Genomic DNA, 24,598 nt, shown 5'->3' with positions numbered 1-24,598 from the left:
ATGATGCAGTCTGAATCAGTGATATCGTTTATATCCAATCTCTCACATCAACTTCTATGTTAAAAAAAAGTAATAGTGTAGTAGTTAAAATAATAATAATAAAAATACTATTTGCAAGAACCAAGCCCTCTTAAACTCTATATAGTTCTGTTGATAAGCATGTTTCATAAGAATCCAGAACAAGAGGTCTTTATTTGCACTTATATCTGCATTATATGTTTATCATTTTAATTTCTTTTCAATTCTTTTAAGCAAAATCCAGTCTGCTTATTTTTACGCCTCTTACTCTCATTTCTTTTCATCAAATGAAATGGAAGTGACTGTGCTCCACAATGCAGGTTTCATTTGCTGACAGTGACACCTGCTGGCCGAAGGAAGGAGTTGCCCAGTGGAACTCTCAAGTACAGTTATTTTAATAACCAAAATATACTCCTCCAATGAAAAACAGTAAAAAGTAGTAAACCATAAAGGTAGTCCCAGACAACCAAACCTCAAAATACAATCAATTAAAATGTGTTATTTGTAGAAACTGTCTTTTAAATTGATCTTTTTTCACTTATATTTCCAGACATTGTCACATCTTAAAGCTTCATATGTATAATAATGTACATACAGTGCATTCGGAAAGTATTCACAGCGCTTCACTTTTTCTACATTTTGTTATGTTACAGTCTTATTCCAAAACGGAATACATAAATTTTTGTCCTCAACATTCTACACACAATTCCCCATAATGACGTAAAAAGTTTTTTTTAGATTTTTTACAAATTTCAAAAAACACACAAACTAAGAAATCACAGGTACATAAGTATTCACAGCCTTTGCACAATACTTTGTTGATGCACCATTGGCAGCAATTACAGCCTGAAGTCTTTTTGAATATGATGCCTCAAGCTTGGCACACCTATCTTTGGGCAGTTTCTCATACCTTTGTGCTTTTACCCATTGCTGGATAATTCCCATACTACCTGTTGCCCATCTTCCAGATAGACAGATGAATTATTGCCTTACTTTACCTTGTCTTTCTAATAGATTACCAAATACTGACCGGCCTTAATGAAATAATGCACTTATTCATCTCAGTAGATCTAATGGTGCGTACACACGGTACGACTTTCATGAACGATATTGTTCATATCGTTATCGTTCATTTTTTGCAGTCACCAAACTGACGACCAACGATGCGCGTTCCCGCATGGACGATAGATATCTTTCATCGTCCATGCATGCAGGCCAACTTGGACTATATCGTCAACTTTGCCTGTTCAGAGATGTGGCAGGATGACTCACTGAAAGATATCTTAGAAAGATATATCGGTGCATACACACGGTCAGATTTTGTAGGACGATATAAACGTTATATCGTTAATATCGTCCATATTTGGGCCCCTTTCAACCCCCAAATGACGGACGATGCGCGGGCACGGATGGTCGATAATGATAGCTACCATCGCCCGTGCACGCAGTACAACCTGGTCGATATCGACCAGGTTACTATCTGGGCCCGCGATCATTGACTTTTAGTCGTTTGATGCTGTGCTGGATGTTCGATATCGATCATCCAGCACACGCAGGACGATTAGACTACGATATATTTATCGTTGTCTGATCTGAACGTTTGTATGCACTATATGAAAGATATCTTTCAAGTCGTTGGTGGTACAGATCGTACCATGTGTATGCACCATTATATGTGCAACGATTACAGTTATAGTAAAGCTATAGTTATAGTAAATACTGGCATTTCATCGGAAAAACCACTCTAAAATCTGAAATAATTGGCCCTGGAGAATAATGATAAAATGTGCCTCGCATGTTCACAAAATGAAATACATTTGTCTCTAAAACTCCTATGCATCAATGACCGCTTATATTGTATCTATATAAATACATTTATTTTAAATTTGCCAAATTACCATATTACCATTTTTAGAATGCCAGAAAGTCATACAGCCCATTCTTACACCAGACCGCAACCCAGAACAGACAGGCATGAAAGATTTATGTAATCTTGCATATAACGATGCACATTCTTACACAAAACACCCATCTGTAAGTGTCATGTCAGTCAGGAAGAATCTTTGATGGTTGGTTACAGCTGAGCAGTCTCTTCTGGCTTTGCCGCCCTAGAAAATGCTAAACGTGGTTGAGCTGCTCCCTGCCATCTGCAGCTCGGCTTATCCATTTACTTTGGCATTTTATATGCTCTACAGGGCATCGTGAGAAGCTCAGATGACAATGTAGAGTGACAGATCCATCTCCTCTAGAGGGTACATATTCTGGTATGTGGTTGTGCCACCCTTCTTTTTGAGCTTTGTCGCATTGTTACTGGTAGTTGGCTTTTTGTAGCAGTTGTTTTCTGTGCATTGCTGCTGTTTTGTAGCTTACAATGGAGAATAGTTTTTTTTTTTTTAATTGTTAATTATACCAATTATCGTATTTTGGGCCTAATACAGAGATGGATTCAAATGCCTTCGCTGCTGCAATCCCGTGCGCAGTGGCTGTGCGAAAATTTGCAAACGGTGCAGCCTCTGGAATGTGTATTGAGAAGCCCACCAGCGGCATGTGGCATTACAGATCTGTGCAAGGACGCAACCGCAGGACGCACCTCAGTCGATCATCGGACTTCTGAATAACCCCATGATCGAACAGAATGGCCGACGGAACTAAAGGCGCACATCCACTACCCGATTAAACAGAGCGATTGAACGAAAACGACATCGTTATTGTTCAATTGCTTGTTAATCGGGCACAAATTGGGCATGCAAATGTCGTAAACGACCAGCAATGCGTGCTCCCGCTGTTCGTTTGCGACATCAATCATCACCCGAACATGCCGGGCAATCTGCCGATAACGACAGATTGGCAATGTTCGGGGATGGTGGGGGGTGCTTACACTGAACGATCATTCAGTGTAGGCACTGCAGGGGATGGGGAACGATGGTATGATTACAATGTCGTAATCGTACCATCTTTCCCTAGTCGGCATGTGGACGTGCGCCTTAAGACACAGCAACTGATCTCGACACACCTGCATTTGAGTCGCCACCTCCATTTGCCACCCACAAGCAGTCCCTGACTGTCAATTACTTTGAGAATAAATCTTTGTAACCGCCATCGCAAAAACCATTGCAGCAGTTGCGCACAGCGACGCTGACCGATGCGTAGTAGACACAATTGCTCTTATTGCGTGCAAGCAAATTCATGCCTTCACCGGAGTGCAGAGATGTATGAATCTCTGTGACCGGAACAGCAACACCCGTAAACTTGGCTTCATAGACCTCTTCATTATCTGTGCATAAGGTCATTATACCTGGTGATACCTACGCTCTCCTGAAGTTTGCCTACTTAAAAAAAATACATTATTATAGCCCAGTAACGCCCCAGCAGTCGCTAGTGGAGATAGACCTGCATTGTGCTCTTTTCAGAGCCTGTGCTGTGCAAAGACCTGCAATCTATATTTAAAAGAGAGAAAAAGATATAAGAGCAAATTTGCTACTAGACAAACCAAAATGCAATATAAGGGGTGCATATAATTTTTTTTTTCCAAGCTCTAAGTGAAGCCCAATAAGTTGTATCTGAAAATGAGTAAATTGGCCCAAATTATATTTTAGGATCGGTCTCACAGATAACTTGTGCATTGGTTGCGGTGGCCTAGACTTGAGTGACTTAAAGGGAATGTTCACAAGACTGTGCATGATCACCTGCAACTTCCACTAATAACATCGTTTTATGTATCTGCCTCTCTGCGGTGCTTTTCAGCCATTTATTTACATCCCCAGTCAGAGTGTTTCCTTGTGATTGGTACTGAGGGGTGTGGCCATGTGAGGAGGCGTGGCTATGGACCAATATTGCGGTGCGTGTGTGGTAGGGTGTGTTACACCTCCCTTGTACTCACTCGCAGCATTGCTAATTGAGTTTGCCATGCAATACAAAAGGGATGGGTACGGAATGCCGATACTCTGGATCCCGGTGGTCAGAATCCCAGCGCCTTCATCCAGACAGGGTTAGAATACCGACACTTGTCAGTCTGTTTCCTAACCCTCCCCCTCTCCCTAACCCTCCCTCCCCGGTGCCTAAACCTAACCTACCCCCTAGTGCCTAAACTTAACCTTCCTTTCCCCGCACCCTAACCCTCCCACTAGTGCCTAGCCCTAACCCTAACTCTCCCCTTAAGTCCGCTACTTACCTTCGGGATGCAGACGCAGGGATTATGACAGGTGTTGGGATTCTGGCGCCGGCATTCTGACCACCGGAATCCCCACGGTCTGTTTTATGACCGCATCCCATACAAAAGTATGCTCCCTGCATTGGATACAATTGTTTCCAGACACCAGGGTTTTTTTTTTTCTTCTTTTATAGGTATAATTGACTTTTAGGTTTTGAGATGCCCTTCTGACAAACTTACAGAATGCAGCCATTTCTAGGCCCATGTTTGAACGGTTCTTATTGGACATTTCTCCCTGCATTGAGAGGACTGCACACTTATATAGCCACTGACTGCAGGGTATCTGAGCACCCCACTGCAATTGCACAGACCCCAAAAGGGGTATGTTTACTAAAGCTTCTCAAACAGGCAAGAGGGGGTGTTGCCCATAGCAACCAATTAGATTAGGCCTATCATTTTTCTAGGATGCAATAGAGAAATGATAGGCAGTATCTGATTGGTTGCTATGGGTAACGCCACTACTTTTCATTTTTAGAAGCTTTAGTAAATCTACCTCTTAGAGCAGGGGTGGGCAATGAGCAGCCGCGTTGTGCAGCAGTTCAGAGTCTGAAGGATTTCGCTTTAGATAAAAGTAAATGCAAATAATGTTTATTCTTAGATGTTATGACTCATTTATGTTGTCTTCAGATCTGTATTCAGAAGTACCATATAATTTTCTCTTATCACATTTTGAGTATTGGTATATTTTATAACACCATAAGTGACACTTTGTTATGATGCTACTATTTCTTACTAAACAGATTATTGTTATTAAATTAGAAAGTCGAGATCATAAATGTTCTTGGTTGATGTCTGCCATGTTCTCATTTGTTGTTGAAAGACTTTTCAATGCTGTGTTGTTTTCTTCCTCGTAGAGACTAAATATAAAGGACACGCTCTGGCATTGCTTAAAGAATGTGATCTCCAGGAATATGACGGGTATGTGCATACCAGTAGCTGCTTGGTAGAGGTAACGTTTTTCTGTTTGTTTCAGTGGATTTAGCACTGCAGACTAGGGGCCTGATTCAGCAAGGATCGCAACTGTGATTACGCACGCAATCGGCCGATTGTTGCGTTCTGCGTATGCATTGCAGTGCGCAGGCTCGAACCGGCCACTGCGGTCGGGACTGCGATCTGCGTGACTACGCAGACCCATCGCAGAGTGATTGACAGGAAGTGACCGTTTGTGGGAGGTGACGGTGGAGTGGTCGGCGAAATGCAGGCGTGCCAGTGCGTTTGAACGCCGTTGCAGAGGCGTGCATACATTATCCACTGCGATGCCATACGCAGCTTGGGCTTTCACTGCGTGCACTGAGGTTAGCAAATCCAGAGTAAGGTCAGAGCTTGTGCAAGTGTGCGTGAGGCTGCGATGGTACTCGAATGTACCGATGGTTTCGCAGCCTTGCTAAGTATTACGGATGTGTGTAAGATAAGGTGGGCGTCCTTGTGTTGTGCTGTGACGGCATAGCGATCGCAATGGATTAGCATACTATCGCAGTGAGACTACATGCGTAATCGCAAACGAGATCGCAGTTTTCGATCTGTACTGAATCAGGCCTTATAAGCGATCTAGAATTGTTGTTTACTGCAGTATTATTAGTATTTGCAAAAAACCAAAATACTGTGGCTTTGTGCGCTTATTTAACAATGTTGTTAATATAATATATTCTGCAGATATTCACAGTAGTGACAGCTGTTTATATATTGCACAGAGGGCCTGATTCAGACCCGCTCGCTAACATGCATACTCTCGCTGCTGCCGATGGTATGCAGTCTGTATGCATTGTGCGCACGCGTATCTGTATGCATTGTGCGCACGCGTATCTGTATGCATTGTGCGCACGCGTATCTGTATGCATTGCAATTTGCATGTACAGTCAGGTGCATAAATATTGGGACATTGACAGAATTTTCATATTTTGGCCTCTAGTCACCACCACAATGGCTTTGAAATGAAACAAACAAGATGATTTTTCAGCCTAATGATGGCTTGCTTCACTGATAGTGACAGCTCTTTGGTTCTCATATTGAGAGTCGACAGCAACTGATTCTAAATGCAAATGTCACACCTAGAATCAACTCCAGACCTATTACCTGCTTATTGATAATGAAATAACGAGGGAATAGCCCACACCTGTCCATGAAATAGCTTTTGAGTTGATAGTCCCATTACTTTTGGCCCCTTAAAAAGTGGGAGGCACATATAGAAACCGTTATAATTCCTACACCGTTCACCTGATTTGGATGTAATTACCCTCAAATTAAATCTGAAAGTCTGCAGTTAAAGCACATCTTGTTTGTTTCATTTCAAAGCCATTGTGGTGGTGACTAGAGGCCAAAATATGAAAATTCTGTCTATGTCCCAATATTTATGCACCTGACTGTACATCGTGCGAGCGGCTCTGAATCAGGTCCAGAGAGCAGAGGACCTCGTATTGCTGAATCACAGTGAGTAGACTGGCTGCGTTCTCCTAACTCCCAAGAGTGTCCGCGAGCACGCCCCACACAGGAGTCAGCACGGTCACTCTGGGCCGGATTCATAGGTGGAGGCTGCTGCGCCAGCTCTTGCATCTGTTGCCTGAGTAACATGCAAATGCTAGTTTCCTCCTCCCCGTGGTGTAATAGCCTGCGTGTAAATGTGCAAGCCCTGAAACGTCCACTTTCTGTACCTCTGCGCGCTGTTTCACCAACATCCACGCACCATCGCTCTATGGCAGGTGCAGTTTCTCCATCTGTTCACGGCCGCTGCAGTTCTGCGCCTGGGAGCGCAGCCGCTGTCACTGGCTCGCCCCAAATGCTCCCATAACACGCCCATGAGACAGACTTTTTTTTGCATTCACTCCAAAAGGCCCCTTGCCTTGTAATATCTTTTTTTATGTTTTTAATATTGCCTCTCTTTTGGCCGCATTAGTAGGACTTGATGTGTATCACACGACATTTCTTTTGATGCATCATGTGGGGTGTAGTCTTCTTGAATACAACATTGCGGCATTGCTTTGTATTCAAGTAAGAACTGGCGAGCGCTACAGGAATAGGACTCTGAACAGCTTGGGGCTCATGCAGAGTTTAATGCAATTTATGCCAAAATGTGGGCGGAAATTACGTTAAATAAATACCCAATTTGCGTAGTATTCAGAGTGATCCTTCATAGTACGTACAATGCATACATTTTGTCCATCTACAGAATTTCAATTACGCTGTTAGAATAGTGTACTTAAATTGCATTAGATACACCACAGGTTCTCAAACTCCAGGTCTCCTCACAACATCACAAGTGAAATAATTAGCTCCACCCTTGGATCTATTAACATGTGTCAGTGAGTAATGAATACACCTGTGCACCTGCTGGGTGACCTGGAAAATGTGACCTGTGTGGGGTCTTGAGGACCGAGTTTGAGAACCACTGAGATACTTTTGTGTGTATCTTGTGCTATCGGAGTAGCTCTGTTACAGGCTACAGTGGGGTTTCCCCACTGTAGTTACTCAGACCATGGGTAAACACCAGTGTAAAAATAGAAGTGCAGAGAAGGGGGTCTGCATTTTTCGTACTGCCCAGATCCCCCCAAATGGTCATGTTTTGTGGATTTCTTTAATCATGCACAGAAAAATGAATCCAATTTGAAGGGTCAGTAATTATCCCACCTGCTTCTACATACAAAAATCCTTAAAACTTGACCTGTGCTAACCAGTCTAAGGCTGTATTGGCACTAAGTTGGGGGGGAACCACAGGCTATGTGTTTCCCTGCTATAGTGCCCCCAGTCCTGGCTGCCAAAGCCTAGTGCTGGTAGTGTTTTTCGTCCCCTTGATTTTAACAGCTGCCAGCACTAGGCAAATAAACTATAGTGATAATAAAAATAGGTTTATGACGGCATGATGATGTGATGATGGTGCATATAGTTGTGTAAACTGCACAGCTGGCTTTATTGCATAATGTTATATGGTGACTGCATTATGTGTTGAACAATAGATGGACTGTATTATATGATGGACTATTGGGGGGGGTATTAAGACTAGTTAATGTTGCTGTCTATCCATATGCCTAACAATGCGGCAAAACGTGGTAAATCTTGTTGTACATATAATACAGTGATGTGTAACAAACAGCAATCTACATAAAGAGCATTTTACACATTTAGCCGCAGTGTCAGTCTTATGGATAGACAACAGCGCTGGCTAGTTATAATGTTCTTTGCTACTTTGTTGCAGACATTCTGCTACTTTTTTGCTTATCCGATTAAATAATTTGCTCCTTTTGTGTACATTTTCTCACATTAGGCTGATCAGGCTGCAGCCTAGGTCGTCAGGATTTGGAGAGGGGGATGGGGTGTGAGCCAGCCATGGGCGCTATGCAGTTACCATCCAGGGAAGAAAATTAAGATCTAATGCATACCATGTTGGTGGTGGCACACAACTTATTTACAGTACATTGATATCTATTCATCCCGATACGTTGTTGAGGGAAGTTCTTACAGTGGCTACCCTACGGCTGTGGCCACGTAACTTCTAAAGCCATTATTTTATGTAGATTGTGCTGCAGTGCCATCTGGGCAGCCAGAAGAGCTGCATGTGATTATCTTTAGTCTTCCTCAAATTCCCCAGAACTAAAGTCTCTTTTTTACACTTCACAAACATCTTTAGGTCATTAGGTGCCAATATCCGTTGTATATCCTTTGTTACTCGCACATGCGCAGTATGAATGGTGATGTACTGAGCACACACACGCACTGTGCTCTGTGTTTAGCAGCATTACATAGGGTTCTACAAGTATATTGGCCTAGGGCGTTCTGGAACCCTTAATCAGGCCCTGGAAAGCCCTATGTTGAGTATAGAACAGTTGCGGCAACAGTGTGAAAATACAGTTGCGAAACCTTAGTACGAGACGGGTCATTAACGGAACACACGATATGTCGCCTCCCTTTCCAACATGTCTCGCTAAGAGTAAAGCTGAGTAAGGACACATCTGTATAAATATATATATGGGTATGCTTTTATAGTAACCTGTGTGGTAAGTAGCTCAGAGGGTTCTGGATATTACCTGCTTTCCAAATTGAGTTTTTGTGACTATATTTTGCAGTCTGCACAGGAATAACATATTCACGTGATAGGGAGAGAGCCCAAATCCTCTGTCAACTTCAAAGTTATAAAAGCCTAGAAGATGACACAAGTCAAATGTGTTGAGAAAAACAATGATAGTATTTTCAAGGAGAACGTATATGTGTGGTTTGTATTCTGTTGTTATTTTCTGTAAATTTATGTAAAACTTCAATAAAATGTTTAGAAAAAAAAAATATTATGGTGCATACACACGGTCAGATTTTTCTTCAGATCTGAACGATAAATCGTTCAATCGTTCATATCTGAAGGAAAATCTGACATATCTGACATGTCTGAATGATGAACGATGCGCGTTCCCGTTTGTCAGATAACGATATCTGACAACCGATGTGTTTGCAGTCAGTTTTGGACGATTTCCATTCATTTTAATGCAGTCAAAAATCGTTCAATCATTTGCAAATCGTTTAATCGTTTGCAAATCGTTCAGTCGTTCATCTGACAAATCTGACCGTGTGTATGCACCTTAAAGGGGCCTATCCATGAGCAGATACATTTGAACGATTTATCGTTCAGTCATTCAATTTATCTGCTAATGGATAGGCTCTGAAAACAGCGCATTCCGCGGCCGACAAATTTGGTCTTTTGTCTCTCCAACATGTTGGTCGATTATTGTTTATCGCTGACAGATATTAGAAATATCTGTCGCGGTAAACGATGAACGACGAACAATTTTTTTCAATGAAAATGAATAGAAACATTAAAAAAAATCCACTGCCAGAATGATGTCATGCAATATCGTTCGTCGTTTGCAAAAATCTGTCATTTACATGACCGATATCTGCCACCGCAGCCCCAGGAATTTTCAAAAGATAAATCTTTTCTTTTGTCTATCAGAAAGATTTGCTAATGGATAGGCCCCTTAAGTTAATGAAAAAATTTACTTTATGTAATTCGCAAAAAAATAAATAAACATTGAACTAATCTTTACATGTTTATTTTACAATAATTCATTTGCATGAGTGGCTAAGTGAGAATGTTTTTTCTGTATATACTTGTCTAGAGAATACAATTTGTTAATTGCTAGTTATTTTAAGTCAAACTACAGTACATCATCGGGGCACAGTTCTAAAAATGGAGGCAATGTAAACTGTTTTTTTTTTTTTTTTTCAAGTTTGTTAAGTTCCTGTTTCCCTCTGTTGCGTCCATGCTCTGTATGTGTTTTATGGTGTTACATGTCAAACATTCATATAATATGATTATTTTTGATAACTGTATCAGACATATTCACTGTTTACATACCAAAGCTAAAAAAATAAATAATGTCATTAAAGAACCCCCACAGCTAAACAAAATACTGCTAATGTAGGAATGTGTGAGCATATGTTTACACATAATTTGTACATAATTACACTCCTTATTAGACGCCGAGTGCATCATTGTTTTCTGTTGTGCAGAATTTGCAAAAGTCTGGTTTGTCCTCTCAGCTAAATGTGCCCTTTTCATTATTTTATATTTACATATTGCTGACGATGTTTGCAGAACTTTCTTACTTCTATGTACGAATAGACAAAAAAATATAATCATTAAGAGAAAACTTCAGATAAAGGAATATACAGCAACTATGTTTTGTTTAGACATTAGTTCTTTGTTAGGATTTAAATGTGATTACAGTTGCAGGCTTTGTGCTGATTAACGGTCACAATTACTGTGGCACAAATGGGCTCCCCCCAGGATGCTTAGGGTCTCAGACAGGCCGCTAATCTGTCATTAAATATGTACCAGGATTCATGGAAAAATGGAATATTACAGGAGGTAAGTCATCTTTTTGTCCATGATCAGATTAATTCATATTTTATATTAAATATTCATATTTCATTTTCTCCCTACAGCATACTGTGCTGTGAGCCAAATTCAGAGATGTACATAAATCCCATATTTCCGTACATCTCCGCTGTTTGCAGATCTGCAAATGAGTGCTTTTATTATTTACTTGTAATTGCCTCTGCATTTAAATGGGAATTTCACCTATTATTTCAATGGGATGTAGTTTAAATCCCGGCTGTCGGGATGCCAGCGTTTAGAATCCGGCACCAGCATCACTACCGCCGGCATCCCAACGGTACGTAGTGAGGTGAGGGTTAGGGACTAGGGGGGAAGTTAGGTTTAGGCTGCGGGGGAGGGTTAGGGGCAGGGTTAGTATACTTACCGATAAGTGATTCTGACCGCCGGGATCCCGAGTGCCGGCATCTCATATCCAACTCATTTCAGTGCCCTATGTATATCAACTTACACTTGTGATCAGGAATGTTTGTAGCATGGTAGCATACTGTTTGGATGCTGCTTGTTCTATTGGTTTGCATTCACTGCAAGCGCATGCATTGGGGTCAGTCAGTGTGTCCTCAATTCAATTCCTTCCTTAAAAACTAGACGATGTGTGTATGAGCCGATCTCGTCCGTGACGGACCCATACTTGCCGATGCCGGCAACGTGCATACATACTTGCCAATGCCAGCGACGATGAACAACATTGGGGGCGGTTCCATGCTGCATTCGGCAGCATGGTATCATTAAAGATATCCCCAGATTGAGCGGCATGTACAGCCGACTGGGGATATCGTTAACGGCCTGCGGGAGCGCGCATCGTTGGTCGTTCAGACCATACACACTAGACGATATGAACGATATATGGATGAACGATATCGTTATCGTTCATCTTTAGTAGTGTGTATGCAGCATTACACTACTCCCGGCTACAAGTGCTAGGACTTGTTACCAACAGACGTCACATCGTGTTTGACATGCGCTGTTACTGGAGTTTTCTTATTGCCTAATCCTGTTGCAGCTTCTTTAAGTAAACTGATGTGTTTTCTGGTCAATGGGAAGAGCCAAACAATCATTCTGAAACTGTGTTTAGAGCAGTGGCTGCTACGGGACACGGAGGTGAGCCTATGGCTGCCCAGCAAAGCCCCAAAGTCTTCTGTCTAATGGATCAGAGCCTTGGCATCACTGTACCCTACCCCAAATGCTGCAGCAGGACCCGACCTGATTCAGAGGTCATCGGTAGCAGCGGATCTCAGAAGATAGGCAGATGCTGAAGGTGCTGTATTTAGTAATGAGACGCCCACCACCGGCTTCCCAGAGCCGCTGCATGCGTCAGGATGTCAACCGCTACTATGCTGCCGAGGCCAGGTGGGAAGACGCAGTCGCTGGCTTCAGCATGACTCAAAAATTGGAATGATGTTCTTTCTTTAAACACTTCCCCCTCCCCACCACCAAACGGCTGCAGACTTCCAATCGACCGATGCCTGCAGCAGTGCAGTGTTCGGTGACGCGGGACCAGATATGCGCATTGAGGCTCCTGCGCAGATCTGAAAACGTTGGTCAATTGCGGCTGCATCTATTTAGCGCCCACCTCTGTATCTGCCCCTTAGTAAGGAGATGGGGAAAAGAATGGTGAAAGACTCGTAGACTTGTGTCATGTCTTACAAGGCATTAACAAAAACATTGTGTAATGTTTGATCAGTTATACTTGATCAGTTATCACATGTTCACACTGAAATAAAATATATTCACATTGAATGAGAAGCGATTGCTTTGTAATAGAGATGTGCGGTTTGGCTTTGGCCTGGAACCTGCACCAAGTTCGGATCTCAGAACGGGGCAAAACGTCATCTTTCAAGGACAAAACATCATCTTCGTCTCTTCAAGATGGCGTTTTGCCTCGTTCTGAGATCTGGACTCTTTGCAGGATCCAAGCCAAAACCAAAGCGCCCATCTCTACTTTGCAATTCTTACTGACATGTCTTTCTGCCCTCACCCGTCAGCATTCTAAAAAATAATATGTGGTGAAGATTATAGTGACTAACATAATATAACCTACAACTCTATATACATTTTTATTTTCACATCACATTGTAATAATCGATTTAACCATTTGAAAGTTCCAGGTAAGTTGCTATGAAGAAAAACAATTGTCAGTCCTCTCTTTGTGCTTTGGCAACAAGGAAGTACTTCAGCTTGGGAGCAGGGAATTGATTCACTTAGAACTACTGTCTACATGATATTGTCGGGTTGGGTAAAAAAATCCCAGTGACTGAATAGCCACAGAGTGAAATAACACCGGAAGCCGAGCATGAAGAATCACGACCGCTAAGGTAAGTAACCTAACCCTACCACCCCCCCCTAACCCTAACCCTCCCTTTTTGTGGTGCCTAACCCTAAAACTCTTAGGGTGGTGCCTAACCCTAAGTCCCCGGGGGTGCCTCAAGCTGGACCCCCCTTTTCGCACCCTAAGCCTCCTGGGGGGTGCCTAACCCTAAGCCCCCTCTCCACACCCTAACCCTCCCCAGGGGGTGCCTAACCCTAAGTCCCCTCGAGGTTGCCTAATCCTAACCCTCTCCCAACCTCCCACCGTGGCTAAGAGCCAACAGTAGCCTGCTTACCTTCGTTTGGGAAGCTGTCGGTCAGGATTCCGTCGCTGGGCTAAAGATAGGCGTCTGAATTTCGACGCCTATCTTTAGTCCCAAATCGGAATTTCGATGCCAGGATTTAGTCAGACGGCTTCCCGGCCATTGGTATATTGACTACCTCCCGATATTGTCTATGGGATTTCCTGATAAACCAGTAATGGATTTGATCTTGAAATTAGGGGTTTTGTTTGTTTTGCAGAGTTAAAACATTTTCAAATAGATTCAAATTGAATTTTGGATCTAAAAGAATTAGAATATTTAATAGGAAGTAAACATCAACAATAAAATCACTCATTTCCAAACTCCACAAAAGAGGTGGTAATTCATATATTTTCAAATGGAAAATGTAATATAATAGCTTTACATAAGATTTGTCTAAGCTTTTGCTGACCAGAAATTAACACAATGGGGTAAATTTACTAAAGTGAGGGTTTTTTAGAAGTGGAGATGTTGCCCATAGCATACCAATCAGATTCTAGCTATTCTCTTATAGAAGGTGCTAATTAACTGTTAAGTAGATCCTGATTGGTTTCTATGGGCAACATCTCCACTTCTAAAAACTCTAATTTTAGTACTGTAAATATACCCCAATGAGGTCTTTCTCAAAATAAGGAGTACAGTGATATAGGTAACGATGGCATCATTGTGGCCACTCTACCCCACCACCACCGTCCAATGCCTCATTTTGCATGTAGACATTTTTGGCATCGGCTATACTTAACATGGATATTACTTCCCACCTATCTCTGGCTAAAGTAATAAAGCCAATTTATATCTGTAAAGCATATCCAGCTAGTACTATGTAATCCTAAAAACTGTTACTTTAGAATGCTACACTCATATTTTGGCCAATAGATTACTTTAATTTTCATACCCACACTCTATAATTCAATAATTCAGGGTTAGATCTAGGTGCTTATTTAGAAATGGACGAGGATGTAATCACAATGTATGTAGGGAAAAGATGCATGTAGAGAAAAGTGTATGTATGTATGTGTGTATGTATATATATATTAGCAATATTCTTACACTAGATCTGCTAATCCCTAAAAGGTCCCTTGACACTGAGGGCCTGAATAATTACCAATCCCAGCTGCAGTTGTGCATGCAATCGGCCGATTGATGCGCTATGCGCATTCGTATGCGTTGCAGTGCGCAAAAGCTTCACTACAATCATACTGCAGTGTCTACGCAGACCCATCGCAGAGAGATTGACAGGACATGACAGTTTGGGGGTGGAGGCAGGAGTGGTCGGCGAAATGCAGGCATGCCTTTTACGTTTTTGAACGCCATTACAGGGACGTGCATAAATTAGTCACTGCGATGCCATAAGCAGCCTCGGCTTTGACTGCGTGCGATGATGTTAGCAATTTCTGAGTAAGGTCAGACCTTGTGCAAGTGTGCATTAGGCTCCGATGGTACTCGATGTTACCGATGGTTTCTCAGACTTGCAAAGTATTACAGGTGTGTGTAAGGTAAAGTGGGTGTCCTTATGTTAGGCTTCGAAGGCATTGCGATAGCATATTTTCACAGTGGGACTGCGTGCAAAATTGCAGCAGCGATCGCAATAGCTATCCGTAATGAATCGGGCCCCGAGTACATTTATTATAATATAATAACATTTATTAAGACCCATTATAAATACATAAAAAGATTATTTAAAAAATTCTATAAACATCACAAGCACAGTATAATGATTTCAAGTTGTATTCAGACTTGCAGGTCCATTATGGGTACAAAATTCTTAGCTGTTGATTCTACCCACTTTATATAACATCACTCAACGCGTTTCGGCACATAGGACTTCTTCAGGGGTGTTTTTTAAATAGTGAGTCTCCAGTCTGTTGGATGGTTTTGTACACAATCTTGTCACAGTAAACTTTAATAATTGATGAAATGTTCTGATAAATCACAGACTTTTCCCAATATATGTTGGAGTATTTCACTATGGCATACATAGACGTAGTACACTTATAATGAAATAAGACACAAAAACAACTCCAATGGATATCATTATTTTAGCAACAAATTCTTGTTTGGCTTCCTTCCTCCTTCAATAGGGAGATTTTAGCTACCATCCAAGTGTGCAGCTCACAGGTCAGAACCAGAATGTGGATTTATGGTGTCTTCAATGCTGAGAAATTCAGGCAGGTACTTATCCATCATGCAATACCATCAAGGAGGCATCTGATTGGCTCCAAATTTATTCTGCAGCAGGACAACGACCCCAAACATACAGCTAATGTTATGAAAAACTATCTTCAGTGTAAAAAATAACAAGGAGTCCTAGAAGTGATGATATGGCCCCCACAGAGCCCTAATCTCAACATCATTGAGTCTGTCTGGGATTACATGAAAAGACAGAAGGATTTGAGCAAGCCTACATACACAGAAGATCTGTGCTTAGTTCTCGAAGATGTTTGAAACAAGCTCCCAGTCGAGTTCCTTCAAAAACTGTGTGCAAGTGTACCTAGAAGAATTGATACTGTTTTGAAGGCAAAGGGTGGCCACACCAAATATTGATTTGATTTAGATTTCTCTTCTGTTCATTCACTTTGCATTTTGTTAATTGGTAAAAATTAACTATTAACACTTACATTTTTGAAATCATTCTTACTTTGCAGCATTTTCTCCACACCAGCCTAGCACTTTTGCACAGTATTGTGTGTGTGTGTGTGTATATATATATATATATATATATATATATTTATATATGTGTGTTCCATAGACAGAAACCTTATGGTTTCACATGTCCCATTAAGGCTTCTTAGACATGATCTGAAATTTCTCAAAACCTACTGAATTTCTGCCAATCAAACTTAAAAAGCAATGAAATTCAGATCATTAAGGCTTACACCTTAATGGACGTATTCCTTGCGCAATGCAGATATGGTATGTCATCACACTCTGTGGTTAACTGCAGATTCAGCACTCTCACAGAATGAGGTTGCTGTCACTCACAAAATGGTGAAACGGGAGCAGCAAACCGGGCCACCTGCAGGGGAGAAGGGCAACAAAATGTTACACTAGCACTTAGAGGACAGTACTAAGTTCGTGGGTCCAGGTAGTTGCATTTTGTTTTGTCAAACCTGGGGATGTTACATGGAATGTAGAGGACGTGATCCATGCATAGGAGGAGGTGAGTATGGATTTTTTATTAGGTACCCTATGGATTCCTACTGGACAAGGGGACATGATGGCTTCAGGGATACTAGGTGAGTATGTGAGATAGTGTGTGTGCATGTATGTTGTAATAAGATTTTACTTTCAATGGTGTATGTGTCTTGTGTTTATTTTAATATTTATTTTGCAGTGGAACTACAGGTACCAACGGGCCCATAATGCCCCGCATGCTGGTACTTGTGGTTCTCCGAGTACCAGCATGCGGGGGAGGCTTGCTGAGTCCTGTAGTTCCACAGCAAAAGACAATAATTTTACGATCAACAAATGCACCACACTATACACAATCAAATACAGGGGAACCCTACGCATTTTTTTCCCCTGTATTACCAGGACCAGCTCAGAGCCCAGTGCTGGTTGAGCTTAATACAGGGGACCCCTACGTCGTTTGTCCCCTGCAATTTTTTTGCCCCTATATTTAAAACCAGCCCTGTCCCTGCTGCCTGGTGCTGGTACCTAATTTACGGGGTAACCCTATTCATTTTGTTCCCCGTAATTTTAGGTACCAGGACAGGCTGGCAAGTCCAGGGATGGTTAGTGTTTTGTGGGGGGACCTCACGTAATATATTTTTTTTAAATAAACCAAATTTATTACAGGCACAACACAAGCAGCCTGCACATATCTCACTGATATGTGCAGGCTGCTAGCTCGGGTGAGATTTGCAGTGAGAAAACACTGCAATCTTGGGTTAGTTATCACATCTTCAATTGTAACTCGGGAGAGAAATCTCGATTTGCTTCACCATCGGAAAAAACTGACTTTCAGCTAAACTTGCTTCTTAGTAAATTTGCAAAACCAAAAAAACAAAACAAGGCCGAGTTTAGGCGATGCAAATCAAGATTAAAAAAAAAAAAACTCGACCTATCTCGATTCTTAGTAAATTTACCCTCTAGTCTAACTTCGTCCTGTACCCTGACTTATGCCTTCCTAAAAATCCCCCATAGACTACAGCAGAAAAGTGGTCCTAACGAAGCGTTTCAGAAAAAACTGACAGTTGGAACTTTAGATTACTCCCAAATCCTCATTTTTAACTTTTTTTGCCCTGAAATTTGGAACGCAGCACCAAGCTATGAGGACGTCGTATATAGAGAGTTCAACAATCGGGGGCACTCACCAGGTTCCTTTATATATGAAAAGCAGATTGTTATTTCTTGTTGCAGGTCATATATCAAAGGGCACTGTAAAATCTTTAAGTGTTTCTGGACTCCACGAGTCCTTCATCAGGAAACACAGCAGTAAACAATAGACCACATATGCAACACACCAAACACCTACAGCAAGTGAGACCATGCACCCGGTCCCCATTTGTACCCACTCGGTCAATCAAAGACAGGCTGTCAACATAATTAAATTCATTATGACCTAATTTCCAGACTAATGTTATCCCCTAATCGTTCTCCTGTGTAGCACAAAGTAGATCACCTATTAAATACTCACTATAAGCCACGATCAGCTTTCATAGAAAATCACCACAGCACTACCTGCAGTGACAGCAGTCCAAGTGACTGTAATCGCAGAGTACATCCCTGGAGCGCACGCTGTCGTGATGTGTGCGCTCCAACGAGGAGGCAATACATCCCTTCCGGCTAAAGTAGCAACAACACACTTTGTGCTACGTGGAAATGGAAATGCCAGTAAAGTAATGCAAATACGTATATTGCCACAACGTCATGTAATACAGACACTAATGATGAGAGGTCAATACGCAACCAGCCAATCACGGCATATATAATATTGCTGACAGTCATCAGTATGTTTGTGTAATTTTCTTGGCCCTCCAGGAAATGCCGACCGCCGGCTTCCCGACTGTCTAATCCCGACGGGACTAATGACAGGCGTAGAAATACCAACGCCTATCAAGATCCCTGCGCCGGGAGCCCGGTGCCTGGCATACCGAACGAAGGTAAGCCGGGCACAGACAGCCGCGCGCGGAGGGAGAGGTTTAGGGTTCCAGGGGGGATTTAGAGTTAGGCACCCCTGGGGTGAGGTTAGGGTTAGGCACCCCCCCAGGAGTCTTAGGTTTAGGGTGCTGGGGAGGGGGGGTTAGGTTTAGGCACTAGGGGGGGAGTTTAGGGTTAAGCACCCCTAAAAGAGGGGGATACTGGGGGAAAGAGTTAGTAATAGTTAAAATACTTACGATCGGGATTTTGGACGCTGCTGGTGTTCCGCTGTCGGTATTTAAACTGTTGGACATAGGTCCGGCGGTCTTTTATACCGATTCCCCCTCCAGAACCCTGGTCTGCAGACACACTTTAATGAGCACTGAATAACATAAGGAAATATAGTTAGATGTTTACTAACTATAGAAAAATAAAATGTCTTTATTCCATATCATTTGCTCTGAAGTAAGCTGTACAAGACTACAAAGTGTATGTGTAGGACCATGTTGTTTATGGATCTTTATATACTTTGTGCATTTATAACTGTAATCTAAACCATTAGTAAATTTCAGACTCCTCCTTTTTTTAAATGGATGTTGCCTAGTAATTAATGTGTATTTCCTAATCGCACGGCGTATAAATAATACCTCGGTAAAGCAGCAATCAAAACTAAATTGCGCTTCCAAACGCTTGCTAGTAATTACTCTCCTTGCATATTAATGGTAATTAACAACATCTTAAATTATGAGTTTATGTCAAATGTTTACGACTTCACAGCTCCTCTATAATTTACAGAAGAGCCTGGGAATATTATTATGACACATTACGGAATGGGTCTTAGATCATTTGGTAGTAGGATGGGATAAAAGACTTATGAGTCTAAAATACTGCGCTTTTCTCCAAGTTTGGCACTTTCTTATTAAATGGGTCAGTTTTATTTGTTATTTTAATAATGGCATGTCCAACATACTGGTAATATTTTCTATATGCAAATAACTAAACCTGAGTTTGTCATATTTCCAAGTCCTCAGACTTAATTAAGCTCCGCTATAATTTACAAAGAAGGCTGAGAAAATAAATATAGCTTCTTCCGTTTCCTGCAGAATCGTTTGTGTTGGCGGCGATGGATCAGTCAGTGAAGTTGCTCACGGCCTTCTTCTCCGAGCCCAACTGGATGCTGGGAAGAAAATCAATGCTGGTTTCGATCCTGTCAGGGCATCCCTGCCGCTTGGTATAATTTCAGCAGGTGAGTCCCCATGTTCTAAGACAAAGTTTTGTAAATAACATTTCACATAACGAGACAGGAAAACATCAGGAGTAAAATGTTGTATTTTCCTCTTCGACGCTGAGGCTTTTCTTACCCCTGTGCTGAGCCTATTTTGGTGCTTTTCAGTCTGGTAACATTCCACCATCAATTTCTGCCATTTGTTTATGCAGGTCCCACACAAATTATACCTTGTTTTTCCCAGATGAATGATCAGAAATATCATTATTTTGTTCATATCTCTTCACACAGCATAGAAAATTTACCCCCAAAAAAGTGTTTTTCAAGATACAAGAAAGTGAACTAAAAGCAAATGTGTGTAGTATTTATTTTTTTCTACCCACAACCAAGAAAATCTTTGTGGCTCTTGCTTCAGTATTAATCCACCTTTCCAAAACCGCAAAAAAGCAAGATTGCAGCCATAGAATTTCATAATAAAATTGGCACTTATTATATTATTATAATTTGCTTTTTTTTTTTTTTGCTAGTTTTAATGAAACGCATAAAAGACCTCATTCCGAATTGGATGTAAATGCAAGTTTCATCTTGTTTCCCTTACAAATTGCTCCTTTTTTTAAGTGTGCATGCGAATCAATTTGCAATGCGCCTCCTTGGCCCTGGGAACTCTGCTACATTTTGCCGTTACGGTTCCCTGCGCCTCTGAGGGGATGGGGAGTTGAAGAGGTTGTGACAACAAAAAGTGCATCCCAAGATAGCCGCCTAGTAGGCACAGATGTGCCTGTTTAGCGTGGGATGACTTGCAAATACTCTGCACCCGGGTACAAGTTGCGAGCTGACTGTGATAAAGGAAGTTGTCCGTCTGATGCGTCAAACGTGTCTAAAACAAAAACAGCAACGCAAATGTAGTATCATTGATGCCATTGCAGGCTGGGTTACAGTGTACTGAACACTTGGTTTTAAAAATACGGCATATTTCCTACTCCATTTGGGACAGGGAAGGTTGCTGTTATGTTTATTAGTGTGGACTTTAAAACCGTTAAAAATGTATATTTGTAGCTTATTCCATTTGCTTTTTTTAACATGCCCCATGAATCTTGGGTACTTGTCTACTCTTTCCAGCCACTTACTGTCCTGTGAATTAATTTTGCATGGTCTTTGTGCTCACATGGAAGAGACACCTCCGCAGGCTTGCCTACCCTCCCGATTTTCGGGTGCCACTCCCGGCCCCCCGGAAGGGCAGGCAAGCCTCCCGAAAGCCGACATCCCTCCCTACCCCCTGCAGAGTTAATATCAAAACCCCCGCAGCGGGGGTCCCCGGTGACGCGATTCGCGCTGAATCGCGTCATCGTAGCCCCGCCCCCTGCTTCACAATGCCGAAAATAACGGCATTGTGAGGGCACCCCTGAGTTTATTGAAGTCAGGATGGGGGAGACCCTCCACCATCCCAGGTCTTCATAATCACTCCTCTAGTGTAGTGAGGTCGCAGTCATCCATAGCACTGATTGTGCCTGAGAACAATAGTATTAGTGTCACTTACAAGGTGATGTACAAGTAGCCACTAATTACAAAGGAGGTTCACAACCACAGACTAGAAATGGCTGTAGATTGTGTGTTCCAGCCCACATCTCACAATTGTAAAGGTGCATACACACACAATGATTTTTTTGAACGATTATTGATAACAATATCGTTTATCATTCAACCATTGAAAAAATCGTTCACTTTCTGAGTGAAAGCGGCGGGTGCGCGGCCCGTGCACCGTTGAGGCGTCAGACGGGGCCGTCCCGCGAGCGTCGGGAGGCAGCCGGGGCGCCGGGCGGCGTGGCCGAGGGATAGGCAGGACGGATAGGCGCGGGGAGCTCGGAGTTAGAGTGGCTGCCGGGGCCCGCTGACCCGTGGCGGTGTCCGGGGACTTGGGAGGACGGACGGCACCCGCCTCTTCTTCGCCTCAACCGTCAAACTGGAGCTGCAAGCTATCCCGGGGGCTATGTGGTTGGATAGGCAGCGGTCGAAAAGTCGCCTCAGGCCTCCCGACGCCAATCCCCGCCGCCAGGGCGAGGCCGGGCCGTCGGTCCCCAGGGACCCCATTCCCCCAACCCACCGCATCCTGTTCTACGCCTGACCGGTTTCAACTTGTCCCGGGGGGGGGGTGAAAGGGTGTAGAAGTGATGAGCGCGGTCGCCCGGGCCCGCTCAGCGTGCGGCTTCCGACCGGCTCCCTCGAAAAGGACTCCCTTCTCCTCCTGCCGTGTTTCCCTCTCGGCCGCCCTCGCTCTTCGTCTCTGCGGCTTGGTCGATCTCTCTCACCCTCCGGCCGCTGGGAACTCGCCCAGCTCTCTCTCTGTCGCTCTCGGGGGGCCGTCTCGTCTCTCTCTGCCTTTCTTTCCGTGGGCCGGGCCGCGGCCCTCTGAGGGCGCCGCGCCTTCGGGGCGACGGGAGTCGCGCCGGGCCCTTTTCTGGGAAAGGGTCTCTTTCGCGGGTCGACGCTCGAGCGGTTCCGGGGAAATCGTGTGCTCCGCCGGGGCCCAGGGGTGAGCGCCTTGCCTGGGAGCGAGGACGGCCTCCTCAGAAGACCCCTGGTGTCAGACGCCTGTGTCGGACGGAGCCCGTCTGCTCTCCCGCCCCCCCCGGGAAAGGGGGGGTCGGAGCGCGAGGCGGACGCCTGGTGGACCGGACGCCCTCGCCGCGGAGGGGTGCCGGGCGCGCCGTGGGTCGAGGGAGGGTCGGGTTCGCCCGTGAACCGGCCGGGACCCCTGGATTCCGGCCAAGCGATCGTCCCTCCCCGCCGGAACGCGGGGTGCCTCATCGATCGGAAGGGTGGCTCGGGGGGCGCCTCGAGCCTTCTCGCACTGCGCCCCCACGGATCTCTTCCTGGCTCTCTCGCCTCTTCGCCACCTGTGAATCCGCCCAAGAAATTCCCCCGGACGACCTTTTGCGGGACGCCGGCGGATTTTACCCGACCTCCTGGAACCGGGTCCCGGCACAAGGCCCTTTTTCCTGACCTCATCGGGACTTCCGGAGGTTGCAGTTCCCCTGTCTGCCATCGGGAACGGAGGAGGGGAGGATCAACCCCGTCTGGCCCTGACGGGAGACCACTGGGGCTCCCGCGCTGGCGGAGGGGCCTCTCTCCCCAGTCACCCCTGGAGCACTGGCCGGGACGCTTCGCTCGCAGAATCTCACCGTGCTCTCCTGGAGCCTTGGCCGGACTGCCTCGCTCGCAGAATCTCCCGTGCTCTCCTGGAGCCCTGGCCGGGCTGCCTCGCTCGCAGGATCTCCCGTGCTCTCCTGGAGCCCTGCCTGGGCCTCCTCGGTGGCCAGTCGCCTCGCTTTCTCTCTCCCTCTCCTAACAATCCGCCGGAGGGTTTCCCTCGTGGGTCACGCCACCGGTGCTGCGCGCCACCTTCAGCGGCGACTTCTCCCTCTCTTCCCCGAAGCCTCGGAAGCGCAGGGCGGACGCGGGTACCCCGGTCCGACCTCATCGGGGCCTCCGCAGAGGGGAGTCAGCCTCCCGGGGACCGCCGCCCCATGGCCCGAGGGGCCCCTGGGGGGCTGGGGAGGGGGCGGGGGCTGGTGCCCGCAGGCACGGCGGCGCCCCCCGGTGGCGCTGCAGCAGCACCCCGTGAGGCAGAAAAAATAAACTAAAAAATAGAGCCACCCATGAAATTAAAACATAGGGGGAGTAAGGGCAGACCCGCCCGGCGGCGCCCCCCGGTGGACGCACCGAGCCGCTGCAGCAGCGCCCCGTGAAATTATTATTATTATTGTTTTTTGTTTTTTTAAAAAAAAAAATTAAAAATAGCCACCCATGAAATAAAAAAATAGGGAGAGTGCAAGGTGCAGGCCCGCCCTGCCGCGCGGCGCCCCCCGGTGGACGCCCCAGGAATTAAAACAAAAATAAAATGAAAATTTTTAAAGTAGCCACCCATGAAATAAAAACATAGGGAGAGTGCAAGGTGCAGGCCCGCCCGAATCGCGGCGCCCCCCGGTGGACGCCCTGCACCGCTGCAGCAGCACCCCGTGAAATTATAATTTTTTTTAAAATAGCAACCCGTGAAATAAAAACACAGGGAGAGTGCAAGGTGCAGGCCCGCCACCGCATCGTGGCGCCCCCCGGTTGCTGCCCGGGAAAAATTTTTTTTAAATAAAATTATACAGCCACCCATGAAATAAAAACATAGGGAGAGTGAGGTGCAGACCCGCCCCGCCTTGTGGCGCCCCCCGGGAAAAATTTTAAAAAAAATAAATTTAAATAGCCACCCATGAAATAAAAACATAGGGAGAGTGAGGTGCAGACCCGCCCCTGCGATGCCCACCGGGAAAATTTTTTTCAAAATGAAATTATATAGCTACCCATGAAATAAAAGCATAGGGTGAGTGAGGGGCAGAGGCGCTGCGCCGCCTGGGAATTTATTATTTTTTTTAAAAATAATTATATAGCCACACATGAAATAAAAACATAGGGGGAGTGAGGTGCAGACCCGCCCCGCCTCGCAGCGCCCCCCGGTGGCCGCCCGGTAAAATACAAAATAAAAATAAAATTATATAGCCACCCATGAAATAAAAACATAGGGGGAGTGAGGT

General features: G+C 44.3%; 1 protein-coding gene across 3 annotated transcripts in view; it reads left to right on the top strand.

Annotated features, from left to right (window-relative positions):
- CERKL (CERK like autophagy regulator) overlaps window positions 1-24,598 on the top strand; it is a 158,605-nt gene that overhangs the window by 96,574 nt on the left and 37,433 nt on the right. For all 3 annotated transcript variants that reach the window (XM_088476358.1, XM_088476357.1, XM_088476356.1), the window contains 2 exons: window positions 5,083-5,146; window positions 19,897-20,039. In XM_088476358.1, coding sequence (XP_088332484.1) covers window positions 5,083-5,146; window positions 19,897-20,039 — 207 coding nt within the window. The remainder of the gene's footprint in view (window positions 1-5,082; window positions 5,147-19,896; window positions 20,040-24,598) is intronic.

This window comes from Taudactylus pleione, unplaced genomic scaffold (assembly GCF_031769625.1).
Source record: "Taudactylus pleione unplaced genomic scaffold, aTauple2 ptg000188l, whole genome shotgun sequence".
NCBI classification, from domain to species: domain Eukaryota; kingdom Metazoa; phylum Chordata; class Amphibia; order Anura; family Myobatrachidae; genus Taudactylus; species Taudactylus pleione.
Note: the sequence above shows the minus strand (reverse complement) of the source record. Positions and strands in the feature narration are given on the sequence as shown.